At 36.6% G+C, this 21,538-nt stretch overlaps 1 protein-coding gene across 1 annotated transcript in view; it reads left to right on the plus strand.

The window, feature by feature from the left end:
- LOC144243885 (olfactory receptor 4K2-like) overlaps positions 1 to 21,254 on the plus strand; it is a 60,721-nt gene extending 39,467 nt beyond the window's left edge. The window contains exons 2-4 of the mRNA XM_077779020.1: positions 4,509 to 4,623; positions 18,996 to 19,060; positions 20,278 to 21,254. Of these exons, the coding sequence (XP_077635146.1) occupies positions 20,295 to 21,254 (960 nt within the window). The 5' untranslated portion in view covers positions 4,509 to 4,623; positions 18,996 to 19,060; positions 20,278 to 20,294. The remainder of the gene's footprint in view (positions 1 to 4,508; positions 4,624 to 18,995; positions 19,061 to 20,277) is intronic.
- The last annotated feature ends 284 nt before the right edge of the window (positions 21,255 to 21,538 follow it).

Consider the following 21,538-nt stretch of genomic DNA (forward strand, 5'->3'; position numbering starts at 1 on the left):
GTGGCTCTTGGTGGGGTTACTGAAGTCAAAGCAGGCATGATCAGCTGGGAAGTCCTGGAGCATTCTGCACTGGAGAAGCCCTAGCACGCTGGCTGAAGTTGAAGTGGTGCAGGCATGGAGTGTTCTAGGGTGCTTTGCCCTTGAGTCACATTGGTGCAAAAGCTGCAGGTGTACTGACTGCTGACTGGGGGGTTCCAGTGTGTAGCAACCTGTAGCCACCTTGGTAGCACAGTTGGGGCTGGAATGGGCGGGGGGACCCCAGTGCTTGCTATGACAGCAGGTTGCTTAGGGCACCTAGACCCTGCTTCAGTTTAGGTTATTAAGGTAGGGGGTAGTATAAACCATGGCTCTCACCAGCCCCTCTGACCGGCAGCCTCCTTCACTGTTCGGTAGAGTTCTAGGCCTGGCTCTTGTATATGCTAGTTGCTTTAAACTGTGCTTCTACTCTGTGGCCCTGAGTGTACAGGGCTGCGGTGGGCTAGGGGACCTGGGACTCACTGAGGCAGCAGGCCAATATTAGATCCTGCAACAGTCTCCATTCCTGATATGGAGGTGGAGTATAAACCATGGCATTCACCAACCCAGAGAGAGTTTCAGCAGCTCCTCTGGCCATTTGGTGGAGCCCCAGGATTGGATCTCTAATATAGTCGTTGTTCTTTTAAATCATGCTTTTTTATTCCATGCCCCAAGGCAGATGAATCTGTTCATAGTCCCTCAGTATTATACCAGCCACTACAGTTCACAGCTTTGGGGATGGGTATTTCCTTCATCATACTGTGGTCTCTGTCTCTTCTGCCATTTTCTTTTGCTGTCCACTCATTTGTGCAGAAACTGTTCAGTCAGCCCTCAGTTCTTCAGGAGGAACTACTGTATAAATAAATGTAAATTTGGTGTGTTTATGGAGGTCTTCCTACGTGGCTATGTTGGGCCAGAACCCCCAAAGTTGGTTATTTTCATGTGAAAAGGTCATGGAAACATTTCCCTTTTTCCCAGACCTTCATGATTATTCCTGGAAGCTTTTTATGACTCCTAGCTATCATCCCTCGTTGATTTCAAACTAAGTATAATAATTCTTTTGTGGACCAGTCATGAACCTATTGAAGACAGCAGAAACTATTCTAGTTATTTTTAACACAGCATAATTTAATATTAGAGAATTACATGTTTACAAAATAGCTTAACGGCCTAGAAGAACAGACTATGAGTTGGGCATCCAGAGATATCTCCCAGAACAACACAGGAGAACTTGGCTGTCAGAGGAGCTCTTCTTGCTATAGTCTTTGCCCTCTGTTATCTGAAAAAATACCACCACATTAGCTATAGAACGTGAGTCAAGAGAATGATCCAGAGCACTGTGTACCTATCAGATCTCCTCTAGCAAAATAGAAGCTGCTTCTACTACTGCCTTTCTGCACCATTAAACTTACTTACCCAAATTCAAGTCTTTTATGAGTATACTGAATGGAGAGCATCCAAAAAATATGTAACCAAAAATGTGAAGTCTAGGACTTTTTTACATTTTATTTTAAAAAACAATCAAAAGTTAAAAATCATGAATATAAGCCATATGCATGGTAAAAAATATTCAGGCTATAAAAACTGTTCTCCTTTCTCAAATATCTCCTCCAGTTCCACTATCATCATGTTGCTTCCTATTTCACTAAAACAAAAAGAGAACTGCTCAAGCTCATACCACTACATCTACCCATATACCTGCATCTGGGACCATGTTCCCTTTCTTCTCTCCAGAAAATGGGTCACTTGATCCTGTTCCTACAGACATCAACTCTCCCATCGGTGCATCAGAATCCATCCTCTATGCTACTAAGACACTTATTCTTTTTTCTCTCTTTTGTATCATTAACTTTTTCTTCCCAATTGGATTCTTTTTCCATGTATATAAGCACATTTCTTTCATATTAAAACATCATTGCCTTTTCCCCTCTACATGTTACCTCATTCCCCCCCCTTTTTTTTTTTTACAGAACAGCTCCTCAAACATTGTTTATGTTTAAAAATTAGTAGACTTTTCTATTGTGATTTTAGGTGTACAGAAAAGTTGAGCAGGAAATACCGAGTTCTCATACACCCTCTGCCCCCCACTACACATACATATGCTCCTGTATTAATATTTTTTAATCTTTATTTATTTACTTTTGAAAGCAGAAGCAGGGGAGGGGCAGAGAGAGGGAGACACAGAATCTGAAGCAGGCTCCAGGCTCTGTCAGTGCAGGGCCCAATATGGGGCCTGAACTCACGAACTGTGAGATCATGACCTAAGCCAGAGTTGATCGCTTAACTGACTGAGCCAGGCCCCCCATTAATATTCTGCATTAGTGTAGTGCCTCTGAGCGGCATTTGACATTGTGCACCAATGTCATCGTCTCCTTTCCATACAACATCACTCATCATCAGGGAAATACAAATCAAAACCACAATAGATATCACCTCACACCTGTCAGAATGGCTAAAATTAACAACACAAGAAGCAACAGATGTGGTTGAGGATGCAGAGGAGAACCTGCTTACACTGTTGGTGGGAATGTAAACTGGTACAGCCATTCTGGAAGACAGTATGGAGATTCCTCATAAAGTTGAAAATAGAACTACCCTACAATCCAGCAATTGCACTATTATGTATTTACCCGAAGGATACACAAACACTGATTCAAGGGGACACATGCACCCCAATGTTTATAACCAAATTATGGAAAGAGCCCAAATGTCCATTGACTGATGAATAGAAAAGCAGATGTGTAATACACAGATGTGTGTGTGCCCATCTATCAAGCTATAGTGTATTATGCCAAGCAAAACCAGAGAAAAGATAAATACTATATGATTTCACACATCTGTGGAATTTAAGAAATAGATAAACATAGGAGAAGGACGAGAAAAAAAAAATAGGGAGGCAGACCTTAAAAGACCTTAACTATAGACAACAAACTGAGGGTTGATGGAGGGGAGGTGGGTAGGAGATGGACTAAATGAATAATGGGTATTAATGAGGGTATTTGTGTAATATTACATACAGTATTACACTATGTGTTAGCTAACTAGAATTTAAATAAAAACTTGAAACAAAATAAGATCCTCAATGACTTCCATCTTAGTTAAAGTAAGAACTAAAAGTATTTCCTTTTTACTTATAAAAGTCTATGTGACCCTGTATGTATGCCCCAACTCCTATGCCTTTTCATTCTCTGACCTCTTATCCTACTACATCCCATCTCACTGACCCTGTTCAACCCTACTGGCTTCTTGACGCTTGAACATACTAGGCTATTCCCTCCTTAGGACCTCTAACTTGTTTTCTCTGTCTGGAATGTGCTTTCCCAGGATATTGGCATGACTCACTTCATAGTTTTTTTCAGACCTTTCTGCAAAGATCACCTTCCATGTGAAACCTTCCCTGACTACCATATTGAAATTTATAACCCATTTCCACAATATACCATATCCCCCTTCTGTGAAATACTTTTTTTCATAGCACTTATCATTTTTTAACACGACCTATGTCCCATATACTTATTTTATTGTTTGTCTTCACAATGTTATATATCATGAAAGCACAGATTTGTCTACTACTGTAACAAAGAAGGTGCCTGTGAATATTTATTAATGAATTAAAGAATAATGTGAAAATTAAATCACTCAGAAATACCTAATATTAAAATTTTGTCAGTTTACATGTATAAATAAGTTACAATTTTTATTAAAATTGGATCATATATGGAGTTTAAAACTTGTTCTTTTAGTATTAAGGTTATATTTCAAGTAAGTACATATAGATCACAATACTCTTTAAATAATCTTTTTTTTTTTAAATATTTTTATTTATTTCTAGGAGAGAGAGAGAGCGTGAGCAGGGGAGGGCCAGAGAGAGGGAGTCACAGACTGAAACAGGCCCCAGGCTCTGAGCTGGCAGTCAGCACAGAGCCCGACGCGGGGCTCGAACCCACGAACCGCGAGATCATGACCTAAGCGAAAGTCGGACGCTTAACCGACTAAGCCACCCAGGCGCCCCTATATTTTTGTTATTTTAAGCTAAGTTTATATAAAAATGTTTCAAATGCAACTTTGCACAATTATTTATTTTCTGGGAATAAATATTTAGAAGCACGATTATTAGGTCACAAGGTATAAACACTGACATATAGAGAGATTCTATCAATTTAATTTTCCACCAAAAATATATGAAATTATCTGTCCTCATTATTTCTAATAGTAGTATTTGGTCTCTTTTAAAGATGTGCCATTTGGAAAAGACCAAAGTATTATATTTAGTAGAGGTTTCTATTTTAACTATTATAAACTGTGTTCATTGATCAAATATATTTTTTCATGTATTCAGTTCTCAGGTGAATTGCTTTACTTTTAAAAATAGGTGTGTTCATTTTATCCATTTGATTTGTAACACTATTGCCATATGGAGTAAATAAACTCTGTCATTTATATTTAGAGCTTTTAACCAGTTTTTAAAACCAGGATTTCTCATTCTGATTTAGATGGAGTTGCATGAGTTGCATTTACCCTCCTGCTTAGGGCAACAACAAATCTACAAAACGGATTTCAAGACACTGAACATCAGGCAAGAGATGGTAAAACCAAAAACCAAACAAGGTAAGTTCTATGGTTGCCTAACTTATTTTCCTGAGAGAATTTCTGGGAACAATGAAGAACAGGAAACTTGGAGGAGTCTCTGTTAAGGAGAAGTGCCTGAATTTCTAGGGGGAGAACTCAACATGTACAATTTGCAGGACAGAATGCCAGAGAGGACTGTTCTTTTCTAATATGAGCATTTAATGGCATACATTTTCCTCTAAGCACTGATTTAGATGCATCCCATAAATTTTTGATGTCATGTTTCCATTTTTATTCATTTAAAAATATTTCATTTCTATTGTGATTTCTTCTTCATTTTGAAATACACTATTCAAAATAAAATGTATTTTGAAATATATTTCCAAATGTTTGGGATTTTTCAGACTGCTTTCTCTTACTGATTTCCAAATCAATTAATTACATTGTAATTAAAACACATTATTTTGCATTTCAATTCTTTTGTATTTATTAAGGCCTTAATATTTCCTAACACTTTAAAAGAAGTTGTTTACTGCAGTTGCTAGATGTCTCAATTAAAACAAGCTGGTTGATAATGTTGTTCAAGTCTTCTATATCCTTACTAATTTTCTGTCTACTCATTCTATCATTTACTGAGGTAGAGGCATTGAAATTTCTCTAGTTTTCCTTTTAATTCTACCAGTTTTTGCTTGTCTATTTCAAAGATCTGTTATTAGATGCATACATATTCAGGATTGTTATTTTCCCTTGAGTTATTGACCTCTTTGTCATTTATTCCCTTCTTTCATAATATTTGTCTTTCATAATATTACTTGTACTGAAGTCTACTTGGTTGATTTTAATATACCCATTTTGGAATTTTAATTCATGTTTGTATGATTTTTTGATTTTTAAATCATTTGTATCTTCACATTTGAAATGGGTTTCTTGTGGTCAGGATCTAACACCATCTTTTTTTATCAATTCTGAAAAAATCTAATTGGAGTACTTAGGCCTGCACCATCTAATAAGGTAAGTACAAGCCACATGCAACTATTTACCACTGAAGTTCTGGCTAGTCTGACCTGAGGTGTGCTATGTATACATATCAGATTTCAAAGACTTAGAATGAAAAAGAATATAAAAAAGATTGCATCGACTATATATTGAAGTAATATTTAGATACATTTCGTTGAATAAAATATTTTTAAACAATTTTCAAGGGTTTACTTTTTAAAATGTGGATAGTTTTTAAGTATATTTGTGGCTCACTTGTAGTTTGCAATATATGGTTTATTCCATCTGGTATAAATGGAATAATATATGGTATTATTCCATAATACATGGTTTATTTCATTTATACTTAATGTACTCATCAGTATTGTTTATAAATCTATCACCTTGTGCTTTTTTTCTATTTTTTTCCCTCTTTTCCTGCCTTGAGTATTTTACGATTCCATTTTATATCTATCTTTAATCAGCTATATTGTTTTTTCTCTTCTCCAAGTTCTAGGAATTATAATATATATTCTTAATTTATATATTACAAATTAATATAACTTTAACTAAATTGTAATTTGGAATAGTATATTTCCATTTCTACCTTCCTGTTCCTTTGTGTTACTATTTTCATACATTTTGTTTGCTATACATATTATAGAACCTATAGCATATTGTTACTATTTTTGCTTTAGAGTTTAAAAATGAGAAGAAAATCTTACATATTTACTCATATATATTTAATATTTTATTATTTCTTCCTTTTTGTATCTGAGATCATTTCCCTTCTACCTGAAAACTTGCCTTTAGCTTTCACCCACTACAGGTCTACTTGCAATGCATTATATTTTCAGCAATTCAGTTTTTGAAAACTCATATTTTTTTGAATGACTTTCTTGATAGAAATTCTATAGAATTCTAGGTTGACAGAGTCCTGCTACCCCCACCTTCTTTTAAATGTTTCAAATATCCCACTCCATTGCCTTTTTATTTGTGCATACTTTTGGGATTTATTAGCAGAATGACTACTAAATCTGTAGTCATGCTTTTATCTATCTTTGTTTCTTCCTACTGTATCGTGTATTACCTTTTCTCTGGCTTTTTAACAATTTTTCATTTTATTTTCAGCAGTTACATTATGATATATATAATAGTGATTTTCCCTATATTTTGTTGTTTGGATCTATGTGAGGATAACTTTTATCAAATTTGCAACATCCTTACCCATTACTTTTTCAGTTCTTTTTCTATTTTTTTTAATAGTTTATTGTCAAATTAGTTTCCACATAACACTCAGTGCTCATCCCCACAAGTGTCCTCCTCCATGCCCATCCCCCCCTCCCCCCACATCCATCAGTCCTCAGTTTTTGTCAGCATTCAAGAGTCTCTCATGGTTTGCTTCTCTCCCTTTCCCCCACCATTTCCGCCCTTCTTCTCCCCCTTGTTCCTCCGTCNTTAACAGAGTGTGAGCCCAGGAGGGGCAGAGAGAGAGGGAAACACAGAATCTGAAGCAGGCTCCGGGCTGTAAGCTGTCAGCACAGACCATGATGCAGGGCTTAAACCATGAAACCATGACTCGAGCCAAAGTCAGATGCTCAGCTGACTGATCCACCCAGGTGCCCCAAAGTATTATTTCTAATTTCACCTGAGTTGCCTCTAGACTAGACAGACTTTGGAATTATTTTGTTAACTCAAAAAAATCTTTTATAGAATTCATTGATACTTACTTGTTGGAGGAGGTCAGGAAAATGGTGGAACAAGAGGATCCTAAACTTAACTTTATCCTGTGGACCCACTGAGATAATAGCTACATTCATACAACTAACTCTGAGAAGGGCAGAACAGACCTCTGCAGTTAATCATAAAGAGACCACATTGAAAAGAATAGGAGCCGCAGAGATGTCGTTGGAAACCAAACCTCTTTAAGAAACTAATCGTCCATGGGAGGTAAACCACAAACATGGAGTAGTGAGAGGATTAGACCACTCTTCAGGCACCCCAGACACCCCAAGCATGGGGGACTCACACTAGGAGGAGGAGTGGGGCTTAACTCCAAGTATTTTAAAAATGAGTGGGCTTAGCTCTATAACCTCTAGGAGTGCGGGAGGGCAATAGGAAACTGAGTTACCATAACATATAACCATATAGCCAGCATAAGAAATAACCAAATGAAAAACACAATAGATACAGTAGTTTGAAAAGTACCTGGATATATATGAAGGAGATTTACTTACTAATCTAGGAAAGGAAGGGAAGTTTAGAAGATTTCTCCAAAAATAAAAGTGCTGATGGACACCATTTCTCTTCTCCTCCCCCAACCTAGATAGCCCAGGTACTTGTGGGAACCAGCATGAATACTCTTCACCTATCTTGCTAGTATGTTCCCCACCCCTGCATTCCCAGCCAGACCTACCCACTTATGGGGTCCCTGTAAAGCAGCTCCTGACCTGACATGCCATGCAGGCAGCCCCAGCAGAGACTGGGGCTGTTGGGAAAATAAAGTTGTACCATAAGATGGCTATTAGGGCTAACAAGGGAACTCCAGTCCCTACCTAGAGACTCCTCTTCTGGGTTCTTCCTGCTCTGCTTGCTGCACATGACAAATTGCCAGGAATGTGGAAAAGACAAAACCATAAATTACCTCACCTGCTTGTGCGTGGCTCAGACCTTTGGAGTGACTGTCTCCTCTGAGGCCATGGATGTAAATAAAACTCCAATCCACTAGGATCTCTGAGTGCTGCTTGGTTTCTCCATCAGCGGTCTAGCCTGGTGCTGTAACAGTGCCACGTCAAAGTGACTCCTGTCCTGGGGAACGGGGAAGATAACCACATATATCAGAGTGCCCACAGTTCCAGCAGCCACGCCTTTTAACTGGAAACACAGGGAGAACACCCTCTGATTCAGTGTGACTATAGCCCTGGCAGATGGACTGGGGGTAGACAACTGGTCTGAAAGCCAGGACCACTAACAAACAAAAATCTCTCAGTGGGCACCCCAGGGAGTGTCCTGCAGCTCCTTGTGCAAGTAACTGTAACAGACTGACCGTGACTACAGACAGCTAGCCTGACCGCTGACACTCCCCAACTATAAGCCCATGGAGGCCTCAGAACTCTCAATAGCATAAGACCAAACCCTGCCATATGTACCCACAGCAGGCAAAGTGGGTCACTGCAGCCAACTGAACTGAAGGAAACATGGCTCAGCTACAACACTGGGCTGCATGGACCCATAGAAGACACCCCTGGAAAGCCCGGTTCTGATGACCAGGGAGTATTTGCATTACAAGGCACTACCTGACTTTTTCTTCATAAGGGCACTACATTCAAGATCAGGATTCATAGCTGACTTTCCTAATACATAGAAACAGAGTTAGACAAAATAAGACAGGATAATATCTCAAATGAAAGAACCAAACAAAATCACAACAAAAATGCTTAAAAGGAGATAAGAAATATACCTGATAAAGACAAAATGATGGTTATAAAGATACTCACTGGACTTGAAAAAGAGTGGAGAATCTCAGTGAGACCTTCAAAAAAGAGACCACAAATGTAAAAAGAACCAGTCTGAGACAAAGAACACAATAAGGGAAATAAACACACTAGAGGGAATCAAGAGCACATTAGAGAAGGCAGAAGAAAGGACCAGCAATCTGGAAGCCAGGGTAATGGAAAGTAGTGAAGCTAAAGTGAAGAAAGAATAAAAAATGAAAATAGGTTAAGAAAACTCAGTGACATCATCAAGCATAATGTTATTCACATTGTAAGGATCCCAGTAGAAGAGAAAGGGAAAGAAAACATATTGGAAGAAATAATAGCTGAAGACTTTCCAAATCTAGTGAAGGAAACAGACATCTGATCTAGAAAGAACAAGAGCCACCAGCAAAATCAACCCAAGGAGGTCCACATTAAGACATATAATAATTAAAATGGCAAGAGGTAATGATAAAGAATTTTAAAAGCAGCAAGAGAAAAGAGAACAGCTACATACAAGGGACACTCCATAAGGCTATCAACTGATTTTTCAGTAGAAACTTTGCAGCCCAGAAGGGACTGGTGATATATTAAATGTGCTAAAAGGAGAAAAACCTGTAGCCAAGAATACTCTATTCAGCAAGGCTATCATTCAGAATAGGAGAGATAGAGAGTTTTCCAGACAAATAAAGTTAAAGGAGTTCATTACTACTCAAGCAGCCTTGCAAGAAATGCTAAGGAGAATTCTTTGAGTGGAAAGCAAAGTCCATAATTGGCAGTAAAAAAAATTATGAAAGGAAAAAGTTTCACAGGTAAATGCAAACATAATAAGGTAGTAGATTAATCACTTATAAAACATGTAGGGAGGTTAAAACATGAAAGCAGTAAAAATCAATTATATTGGCAAAAATTAATCAAGGGATTCACAAAAGGATGTAAAAGGTTATACACATAAAAGGGGGGGTTGAGTTAAAATTTAGTGTTTTTAGAATTTAACTAAGTGACCATCAACTTAATACAGACTGCTATATGCCTAAGATGATATACATGAAACTGATAGTAACCACAAATCAAAAACCTGTGATACACCCACAAAAAAGAAAGAAAATCCAAGCATAAATAAGGAAAGCCATAAAACCAGAAGCGAGGAGACAAAAGAACAGAACTACAAAAACAATCAGAAAACAAGTAACAAAATGGCAGTAAGTACATACCCATAAATAATTACTTCAAATGTAAATAAACTAAATGCTGTGGTCAAAAGACAAAGGGTGACAGAATGGATTAAAATGCAAGACCCGGGGCGCCTGGGTGGCTTAGTCGGTTAAGCGTCTGACTTTCGCTTAGGTCATGATCTCGCAGTTTGTGGGTTCGAGCCCCGCGTCGGGCTCTGTGCTGACTGCCAGCTCAGAGCCTGGAGCTTGTTTCAGAGTCTGTGTCTCCCTCTCTCTCTGACCCTCCCCTGCTCACGCTGTCTCTCTCTCTCCTAGAAATAAAAATATAAAAAAATAAAAATAAAATGCAAGGCCCATCTATATGCAGCCTACGAGAGACTCATTCAGACCTAAAGATGCATATTGAAAGTGAGGGGCCAGAAAAACATTTATCATGCAAATGGAAGTGAAAGAAAGCTGAGGTAGCAATACTTATGGCCAATAAAATAGACTTTAAAGCAAAGACTGTAGTGAGAGATAAAAGAAAAATTCCAACAAGAGGATAGAACAATTGCAAATATCTATGCACCCTAAATGGGAGCATCTAAATATATAAAGCAACTATTAACAGGAAAAAAGGGAGAAAATTGATGATAATACAATAATAGTAGGGGACTTTAACACCCCAGTTATATCAATGCAATAGTTCCTTCAGACAAAATCAACAAGGAAACAGATCTATGTAGTTCTGTGTCATTAAAATCTAAGCATATATATACACAGACCATTCCATCCCAAAATAACAGAACACATTCTTTAAAGCACACATGGAATAATCTCCTAGATAGAACACATTAGGCCACAAAACAAATTTTAAATTAAGGAAGATTGAAATAGTAAAATTCATCTTTTCTGACCACAATGGTATGAAATTAGAAATCAGTTACAGGAAAAAAATCTGGAAGCAAAACAAATAAATCGAAGGTAAATAATGTATTTCTAAATAATGATTGTTACCCAAGAAACCAAAGAGAAAATAAAAAAAGTACATGGAGAAAAATCAAAATGAAAATACAACCATTGTGTGGTGGTGTGGGAAAAGCTGTTCTAAAAGTTTATAGCAATATAGACCTATCTCAAGAAACAAGAAAAATCCCAACAACCTAACCTTATACCTAAAGGACCTAGAAAAAGAAGGGGAAACAAAGCCAAAAGCCAGCAGAAGGAAGGAAATAATAATGATAAAAGCAGAAACAAATAAAATAGTGTCAACAACAACAACAGAACAGAAAAAAGAAACTGGGAGCTGATTCTTAAAAAAGAATAAACCAAATTGATAAACCTTTAGCCAGACTCATTAATACGAAGAAAAAAGTACTCAAATAAATGAAATAAATGATGGAAGAGAAATAAAAACCATAACATAAAAAACAAAGGGTTATGAAAATATTATGAAAAATCATATGCCAATTCCTAGAAACATATATCATTCCAAAACTGAATGAGGAAATAGAAAATTTGAACAGACCAATTACTAGCAACAAATTTGAATCAGTAATCAAAAAACTCTCCAGATACAAAAGTGCAGTACCAGATGGTTTCACAGGTGAATTCTAGTACACATTTAAAGAAGAATTAATACCCATTGTCCTGAAACTATTCCAAAAAATAGAAGAGGAAGGAAACCTTCCAAATTCATTCTATGAAGTCAGCATTATTCTGATACCAAAACTAGACAGACACTACAAAACAAAAAACCCCTACTAGCCAGTATCTCTGATGAACACAGATTTAGAAATCCTGAAGAAAATATTAGCAATCTGAACCAACAAAATATCAAAAAGAATCATTCACCAGGATCAAGTGGCATTTATTCCCAGAATGCAAGTGCAGTTGCATATTTACATATCAATGTGACACATTGCATTAACAAGAGAAAGGCTAAAAATCATATGATAATTTCAATAGACACAGAAAAAAACATTTGACACAAAGTGCAACATCCATTCATGGTAAAAACCCTCAACAAAGTAGGTTTAGAGGGAACATATCTCAATAAAGGCCAAAGGGACAAAGCCACAGCTATACTATCCCATCATACTCAAGGGCAAAAAACAGAACTTTTCCTCTAAGATCAGGAGCAAGATGAGAATGTCTACTCTCACCACTTTTATTCAACTTATCTTGGAAGTCCTCACAATAGCAATCAGATAAGAAATAAAAGGTATCCAATTTGGTAAGGAAGAAGTAAAATGGTCCCTATTTGCAGATGACATGGTATTATATTTAGAAAACTCTTAAAACTCTACTAAAAAAGTATACTAAAACAAATTCAGTAAATTTGCAGATACAAAAGATACAAAAATCTGTTAAATTTCTATACATTAATAATGAAGTAGCAGAAAGAGACATTAAGAAAACAATCCCATTTATAACTGCACCAAAAAGAATAAAATAAAGTAGGAATAAACTTAAACAAGGAAGTGAAAGACCTATACTCCAAAACTATAAAACACTGAAGAAAGAAACTGAAAATGCAAACAAATGGAAAAATATTCAATGCTCATGGATTGGAAGAATTAATATTAAAATGTCCATTCTTCCCAAAGCATTCTTACAGATTCAATGCAATCTCTATCAAAATACCTACAACAACATTTTTCACCAGAACTAGAACAAATAATACTAAAATTTGTATGGAACTATTGGGAGCCATTCTGAGCCCATTAGTCAAGAAAGCTCCTGGCGAGGTTAAAGCAAGTTTGCATGGTCTCTTGCCAATCAGATGATGACCGATATCCACCCCCAACTCAATTATTTCCGTGTGAGCACCAGCCCCCAAGGTACCTTGTTGATCAGTATCGGGAGTGACTTGTCCCTTTATTCTGGCCCTGGTATGATGTTTGCACCTTCTGAAGGAACTTATTGTGGGAACTTCTTCTTTTGATTACAGGAACAGATATCATGTCTCCAGCAGGTCCTGTTTCCCTCCATACTTTCCCTTGAGCTATGAACAGGCTAATGGTCCTTACTCATAAAAGACTGACCTTTACGTGTACAATTCTGTTTCTATGGTTGCGTTAGTCCCAGAGGTTCATACAGCTCAACATGTAAATCAAATAACCAAAAATGTCTCTCATGCCTTAGCTATTCAAGAAATCATAAAACTAGACACAAAGGTAGATGTGCTTAAAGAAGCTATTCTATGTATTGGAAATGAGCTAAACTCTTTAAAGGTATGGTTGGCTCTCCGGTGTCATAAAACATATAACTGGACAATTAAGTCTTACCCAGAGACAAAGAGCCTAACTTAGAAAGAAGGAACAGATAAGAGCAGAACATAAGTTACCACATATACCTTTGCTAACGATGATGTATAGCAGTCCCTTCCCTAAGATATACTATGTATTCCACAAACACCTTCCCTTACCCTGGCAGCTGTGATGAGGATGGATAAGAGTATCTACAAACTTATGACTTAATTTTAATGGTATTAAAATGTGAACACACTGTTATTTTCTTAGTTACTCAATCTCACTATAATTTGGGCAGTTTTGTAAGAATGGTTCTGTAAAACCTGTTTCTGTACACTTTCCAAAAATATCTTATCACAGAGAACTATCCATTGTACAAATTCCATTTTCTGACGCCATGTTAACATTTGACCTATAAATAAAGATACCAAAACCGACAGGACAGAGATGCCTGCCAGGTGACCAGAAAGATTCTCGTGGCTCTCTCACTCCCTCCCTCGCCGACACCGTCCATCCTTCAGGGACCCCTGGACCCAGCCAGAGCTGGACTCCAGCATGGAACCACAAAAGACCTTGAATAACCAAAGTAGTCTTAAAGAATTACAAAGCTGGAGATATTACAACCCCAGATTTAAAGATATACCTCAAAGGCATCTGGGTGGCTCAATCAGTTTAGGGTCTGACTCTTGGTTTTGGCTCAGGTCATGCATGATCTCATGGTTTCATGGGTTTGAACCCCACATTGGGCTCTGGGCTGGCGGTACAGAGCCTGCTTGGGATTCTCTCTCTCTACCATTGTCTTGCTTGCACTCTCTCTCTCTCAAAATAAATAAATAAATTTTAGCAAAAAGATATACTATGAAGAAGTAGTAATCAGAATAGCATGGTACTTTCTAGGCAGGAAGCTCAGCATGTGCAACAGGAGAATGGACTTAGAAGTCTTGACAGAGAGCCCCAATGAAGGGCCACCCTGGGACCACTCCATTCCACTCATTTAGCAGTTGGTTTGCATTACAGCATCCTAGCAGAAGAAGAGTTAAATTTGTTGTATTTGTTGCACTTGTGCAGAAAGGAGCCACTTGTTCTTATTTGACCTCTGTCTCTAGAATAGAAATATTGTTGTGGTTTCCTACCCTGTGCAGGGATTTCAAATACATCTTGATAAAGGACATGCATGGTTGGCTAATTATTATATAATCTAGGCCTGTCACTCAAATGTTGCTACTGTAGGCCCACACAGAAGAAAAAACTGATATAAGCTCATACCTCAGAGTTTCAGGGGCTTTTGTCTCTCTTGACTGGCTCGTTCCTCCCTTGGAGTGTACTTTAATAAAACTTTGCTCTTTTTCACTTGTATTTTCCTGTCCTGTTATTCTTCACAGTGGCAGCAAAAAGAACCAAGGCTTCTTTCCTTTCCCATTTAACTCTAACAGTATTGGCACAAAAACAGACACGTAGATCAATGGAAGAAAATAGCACAAAAATAAACCCACACTTACATGGTCGATTTATCTATGACAAAGGAGGCAAGAATACACAATGGGGAAAAGAAAGTTTTTTTAATAAAGAGACCTGTTCCTGGGAAACTGGACAGCTACATGCAAAAGTGAACCTGGAACATTTTCATAACCATACATGAAAATAAACTCAAAATGGATTAAAGACGTAAATGCAACACCTGAAACTGTAAAACTCTTTGAAGAAATCAGTAGTAATTTCTTTGATATCTTCCATAGAAACATTTTTCTAGATAGGTCTCCTGAGATAAGCAAAACAAAAGAAAAATAAACCATTGGGACTACGTCAAAATAAAAAGCTTTTGCACAGTGAAAGAAACTATGACAAAAAGATAAAAAAGCAACCTACTGAATACAAGATATTAAATGATATCTGTGATAAGAGGCTAATATTTAAAATACAAAAATAATTTATTCAACTTAACATCAAAAAACCCCCCAAACAACCTGATTAAATGATGGACAGAGAACCTGATTAGACATTTTCCCAAAGATATACAGATGGTCAACAGACAATTCATTAGGGAAATGCAAATCAAAACCATAATGAGATATCAACTCACATCTGTCAATATGGTTAAAATAAAAATCACAAGAAACAAGTGTTGGCTAGGATGTGGAGAAAAAGGAACCCTCATGCACTATTGGTGGGAATGCAACTGGTGTAGCCACTGTGGAAATCAGTATGGAGTTTCCTCAGAAAATTAAAAATAGACACACCATATGATCTGGTAATTTCATTACTGGGTACTTACCTACACCCAAACACAAAAATACCAATTTGAAAGATATGCACCTTTATGTTTACTGCATTTATAATAAGCAAAATATAGAAGTAGCCTAAATGTCCATCAACTGATAAGTGGTAAAAGAAGATGTGGTGTGTACACACACAGACACACACACACACACACGCACGCACACACAGAATATTATTCAGGTATAAAAATTGAAGTCTTGCTATTTGCAGTGACATGGATGGAGCTAGAGAGTGTTATGCTAAGTGAAGTAAGTTGGTTAGAGAAAGACAAACACCATATAAGTGCCCTCACTGTGGAATTTAAGAAATAAACAAACAGAAAAAAGAGACACCCCCTCCCCCCCGAGACTCTTAAATGCAGAGAACTGGTAGTTACCAAAGGTGTGGAGGGGGGTGAGTGAAATAAAGGGGACTAAGAGGTACAAATTTTTAGTATAAAATAAAGTCACAGAGATAAAAGTACAGCATAGGGAATATAGTTACTAATATAATGTGGTACATTGGTGACTGATAGTGGCTACACTTACAACGATGAACACTGAGTAACATATAGATTGGTTCAGTCTTTACACTGTGCACCTGAAAATATAATACTGTATGCTATTGTACTTCAATTAAAAAATTGCTGAGTGGGGCCACGTTCAGCGGAGACGGGAGCAAGATGGCGATTCCGGGCAGGCAGTATGGGCTTATTTTGCCAAAGAAANATTGTACATTTAAAAAAAATTGCTGAGTGATGTTGTGTTTTTCCTTCCAATTACACAGCATATCCTTTGTTTTTCCTTTTGTAGAGCATTATAGCTTGTCACATAGATCCAACATCTTTCTGATTAAGATTACTCTTATTTATGTATTCTATTGCTTATCTGAAAAGGCTTTTTTACTATATATTTTATTAGGTTATTGTTGGTTTATAAGAAAGCTCATGGTTGTATTCACTTTCTTTGTAAGCAAAATTATCTGGTTTTGCTTTCCAAAATTCTACTATATAAATTCTCTTAAAGTAAAATTGATTTTGGTTTCTTTTGGTATGCAGTGCTATGAATTTTAACACATGTATAGACTCCACCACTGTAACCACCACTATAGCCAAGATACAGAACAGTTGCATAATGCCCCCAAACTCCTTTATACTCTTTCTGAATTATCTTTTATTTCTATTATCTTTCTATTAGTTCTCTTAACCTTTCCAGGCCGATGCTGGTAATGTCTGTGTACACTTACCTTTTGTTTTAAAGTGGGCAAATATTGGGGTGCCTGGGTGGTTCAGTTGGTTAAGCATCCGACTCTTGGTTTCAGCTCAGGTCATGATCTCATGGTTCATGAGTTCAAACCCTGCATCAGTCTCCTTGCTAATTAATGACACAGAATTCTCTCACTCTCTCTCTGCCCCTCTTCTTAAAATAAATAAATAAAATAAAAATTAAAAAAATTTAAAAATTGGGAAAATATTTAAAATTTAGTGAATTTTTGCAGCTTCTTTTATGTTGGTTGGCTTTTAAAAAATCGCCTTTCTTTCTCTTTACAGAAATTTAAAAAATGTTTGTAAGTTGTTTATTATTTCAAAGTCTGCAAGAAATGTGGTCATCTAGGGAAGATTTCCTTGAACTCTGCTACTAGTCTTCTGGGATAGGTATCATAGCTCTGAGGAGTTCAAATTACTGAGGTACTTGAGGAGAAAGCTGTGTTTGGAGAGCAATCCACAAATGAATGATTGGCCTTCAAATCAATATGGGAAGACCCTCAGTTATGGTTTCAGGTTGGAATCTATATCTAGCATTTTCCTGAATTATGTGTCATGTACATTTCAAAAAAAAATGTTAATTGAATCATCTCTGCTAGTTACTCTATATTTTATTCACTACTTTATGCTAGGCATTGTGCTAAATGCTTTACATTTATTTGTGTTATTTAATTCATACACCATTTTTCTAGGGTACTTGTGAAGTACCTGTCTTAACTCTTGTTACTGTGGGCTTTCCAACTTCTTCCCCAGATTTCACCTGCCGGTGGTGGCAGATATCATTATACCTACTAGCCTAAACTGATTTTTAGTGCCCTGTCAAAAACTTTAATACATGATTATTCCTTTATATGATTCTTCCAGTAAGTTTTTGTTGTTGGTGTTGGTGTTTTTTTTGGTGACAAAGAATCTTAGCCTAAAAGAGTTATTTTCCAACTTTGACACACTGACCACTGTGGCATAAAGGTGGGAGTATTTCTATGTTCAAAGGAGCAATTTTTTGCCACTAAAATACTCCTTGATATTGCTCGAAGGTGTCCCTCTAGTCCAGTCCCACTGGTGCTTTCTCTAATGAACATTGCTTCATCATGAGTGTATCCTCACTTTAGATAGCAAAGACACACTCCACAATTCTTGCAACTTTGGGAAAAGTCAGCTCAACATTTTAATAACTCCCACTGCAGTAGACAGGAGCGTTTAATCCTTCATCTCCTGAATGTCACTGCCTTCTAGAGGCTTTTATATCAGGAATAGGAAAAGCCTATATCCATACTCCAGGCTTCTGATGCTTCCTAAGAACGATGGTGATTTCAGTAGGCTTGTGAATCTCGAACTACATGGTGTTTTAGATTCCTGATGTAAAACTGGTATGTTAAAATCTGGAAATAACATTAAGGATCTTGAGAAGAAGTCGTGGTTTGTGTTCTTCAGGTGGCAGAAACAATGTATTTAATAATTCTATAGAGCAAATATAATGGAGTAGCAGCAAAGAAAAAAGAGTTGAAGACATATAGATGATTCCATGAAATAGGAATTAAATATGAATTCTGGAGATGAAAGGAGAAAAAATTCTGACAACTGTTTATTCACTTACAATGAATATACAATATATTCATCTTATATGTGTGTGTATGTATGTATATATGTATATATATAGTATAACAGCTTCTGAGTTCCCATTACTAATTACATTATTAAGTTATGGAAACAGAAGAAATATTCAAAGGTGTAAGGCTGAGTATTTTCAGTGCATTTAATATATCAAGGTATTCATAATTTTTATTTAAAATGGGGTAACTTAACTTCAAAAAGATGAAATGATTTTTGTAAGAACATGCCTTTTCCTAAATCCCTGAATTGAAACTAGGTTTGAATATTTTTACTGTAATTATTAATATTAATGGACTAAAACACGCTGATTATTTCTGAACAGTGTTCTTAACTATGAATTTTGAAACCCAGAGAATTCTTAAATGTTTCCCAGGAAATATGATAAGTGCTTTCTACAGACTATTTAATTTAATTCTCTCAGGTAAAGAGCCACATCTTACAGGGGCTAAGATCAAGATTAAGGGGAGAGCAAGATCACACAGCAAGGTAAGGACACCTTAATCCTTTGAACTACTTTGCCACAGTTCAGTTTTAATAGTTCTAGACTATGGTTCTCTGATAAAGTTTACAAATATTTATCAATATTGAAAGAACAATTTGAGTATGTGTGAATGGTGATGAAGCCTAAATTTTTTCTCATGGGAAAAAAGGAGTTTACTTAAAAAAAAAAAAAATCTTAGAAGATATTTACAGAACTTGAAATGTGCTGCAAATCACAAACTCAGTTTTGAAAAATGAGTCCACGTCCTTAACATGTCTTCTTCCCCTCAAATGGGTCCTATGTCACTTTGAAATACCACCATCTTAGCGGATTTTTAATTTATTTGGTTTTGAGCAACTTATATTCTGGTACTCCAGGATGCCCAACACTAATCTTATATATCTCCTTGTCCAATCTTAGAATATTTTTTTTCTAGTCTAAAAAAATAGCTTTGTTGGAGTAGCGTGAGATGGAGGGATATTCTCTCTCTCTTTTAAAAATGTTTCTATGGGATCATAAAGTAAAATTGAGAAAAACTCATATAGGTTTACCTTTTGGTTATCAACAGTTTTATGGAATTAAGAAATTAACTTATTTATGTATGAAATATTAAGAATAGTACTTATCAATAGTGAGAAAACAATTTGAAAATTTGCCAGTAAGAATAGAACTGGCATTTTCTGTAGCTGAGAAAACAGGAGACCACTAGAAGAATCATTTATTACCCTCTAGGATACACTAAATGGGTTTTCTGAAATTGTTATGTTAAACTGTTAGTTAAATCCAGTGTTCAACAATAATGGATTTGACATAATTATATTGTTATTGTTTAACAGAAAGCTTGGAGATTTCAACCCTCATTTAATTTTTCATATACCCGACTTATTAAGTAGAGCACACTTAGTGTAATCTTCCTTTATAAGTATGGGTTACGTATATCCTTAGTACTCAGAATGGGAATATTAGTGTGTGAGTATGTGATGAATATAACCCAAAATGTGATGTTGGTCAAAACCAAGAAGTTGTTCATTTGAAGTGATATCTGATACCAATGGTTAAATTCGTCCCAAAAGGAAAAATCTTTACTGAGATAATAATTAGTTGGCTTTTAGTTAGTCAATTTTCTTGTGAATAATAAATTGATATCGTAATTCTTTCATGTGTAATTGTAGAAGTGTCACATCTTCTAGCTCTGTTATTTTGTCCTATTTTGTTATTACAGAGCAGAGTCTGCAGATCATGGAGGGATTCAACCATTCTGGAGTGTCTGAATTTGTATTACTTGGACTTACTGATTCTCCTGAGCTCCAGATTTTTTTCTTTGTAATGTTTTCTGTTTTCTATCTAATAACTATGTTGGGCAACTGCTTGATTTTGCACACAGTCCTATCCACCCCACACCTTCACTCCCCCATGTATTTCTTCCTCAGCAACCTCTCTCTCATTGACATGTGCCTGTCCTCCTTTGCCACTCCAAAGATGATCATGGACTTCTTGGCTGAGCATAAGACCATCTCCTTTGAGGGCTGCATTTCTCAGATCTTCTTTTTGCACCTTTTCACTGGGACTGAGATTGTGCTGCTGATCTCCATGTCTTTTGACAGGTACATTGCTATATGCAAACCTCTCCATTATTCAAGAATTATGAGCCAAAGAGTGTGTGTTGGGCTTGTGGTGACTTCTTGGACAGTGGGCTTCCTGCATACAATGAGCCAGTTAGCTTTTACTCTCTATTTACCCTTCTGTGGTCCCAATGTTGTAGATAGTTTCTTCTGTGACCTTCCTTTGGTCATCCAGCTGGCTTGTATAGATATCTATGTTCTTGGAATCTTCATGATCTCAACTAGTGGTGTGATTGCTCTTGTAAGTTTTCTGCTTTTGCTTACCTCCTACATCATTGTTCTTGTTACTATCAAGGACCACTCCTCCACAGGATCATCTAAGGTTTTTTCTACCTGTACTGCACATTTCCTAGTTGTGTTAATGTTCTTTGGGCCCTGCATCTTCATCTATGTGTGGCCTTTCACCAACTTCCTGGTGGACAAAGTTCTGTCTGTTTTCTATACAATCTTCACCCCCTTTCTGAATCCACTTATTTATACTTTGAGAAACCAGGAAATGAAGACCGCTGTGAAGAAGAAACTAAGTAACCAATACTTAAATCTTGGGAAAACTACTCCAAGGTATCCAGTGCAATGAATCTCCTTAGATTTACATTATCAGTTTTATTCTTATGGCAATACTTAGAATCTTCATTTCAAGTTCTTTAGTCTAAATTCACAAAAAGAAGCAAGGGCTGAGAGAGGTGAAATATCTTGCCTAAACATTACTGAGATGTGTGTGAGACTTTGGAGATTACAGATACATTTGAAAATCTGTTGAAATCTATAGGTTATTTTCATAGAAAAATCATATATAATCAAAACATAAATTTAGGGCTTCATACACCCCTGAATCCTATCAACATACCTCAAAAACTTAGA

Source organism: Crocuta crocuta, unplaced genomic scaffold (genome assembly GCF_008692635.1).
Source record: "Crocuta crocuta isolate KB4526 unplaced genomic scaffold, BGI_CrCroc_1.0 scaffold480, whole genome shotgun sequence".
Classification (NCBI taxonomy): Eukaryota; Metazoa; Chordata; class Mammalia; order Carnivora; family Hyaenidae; genus Crocuta; species Crocuta crocuta.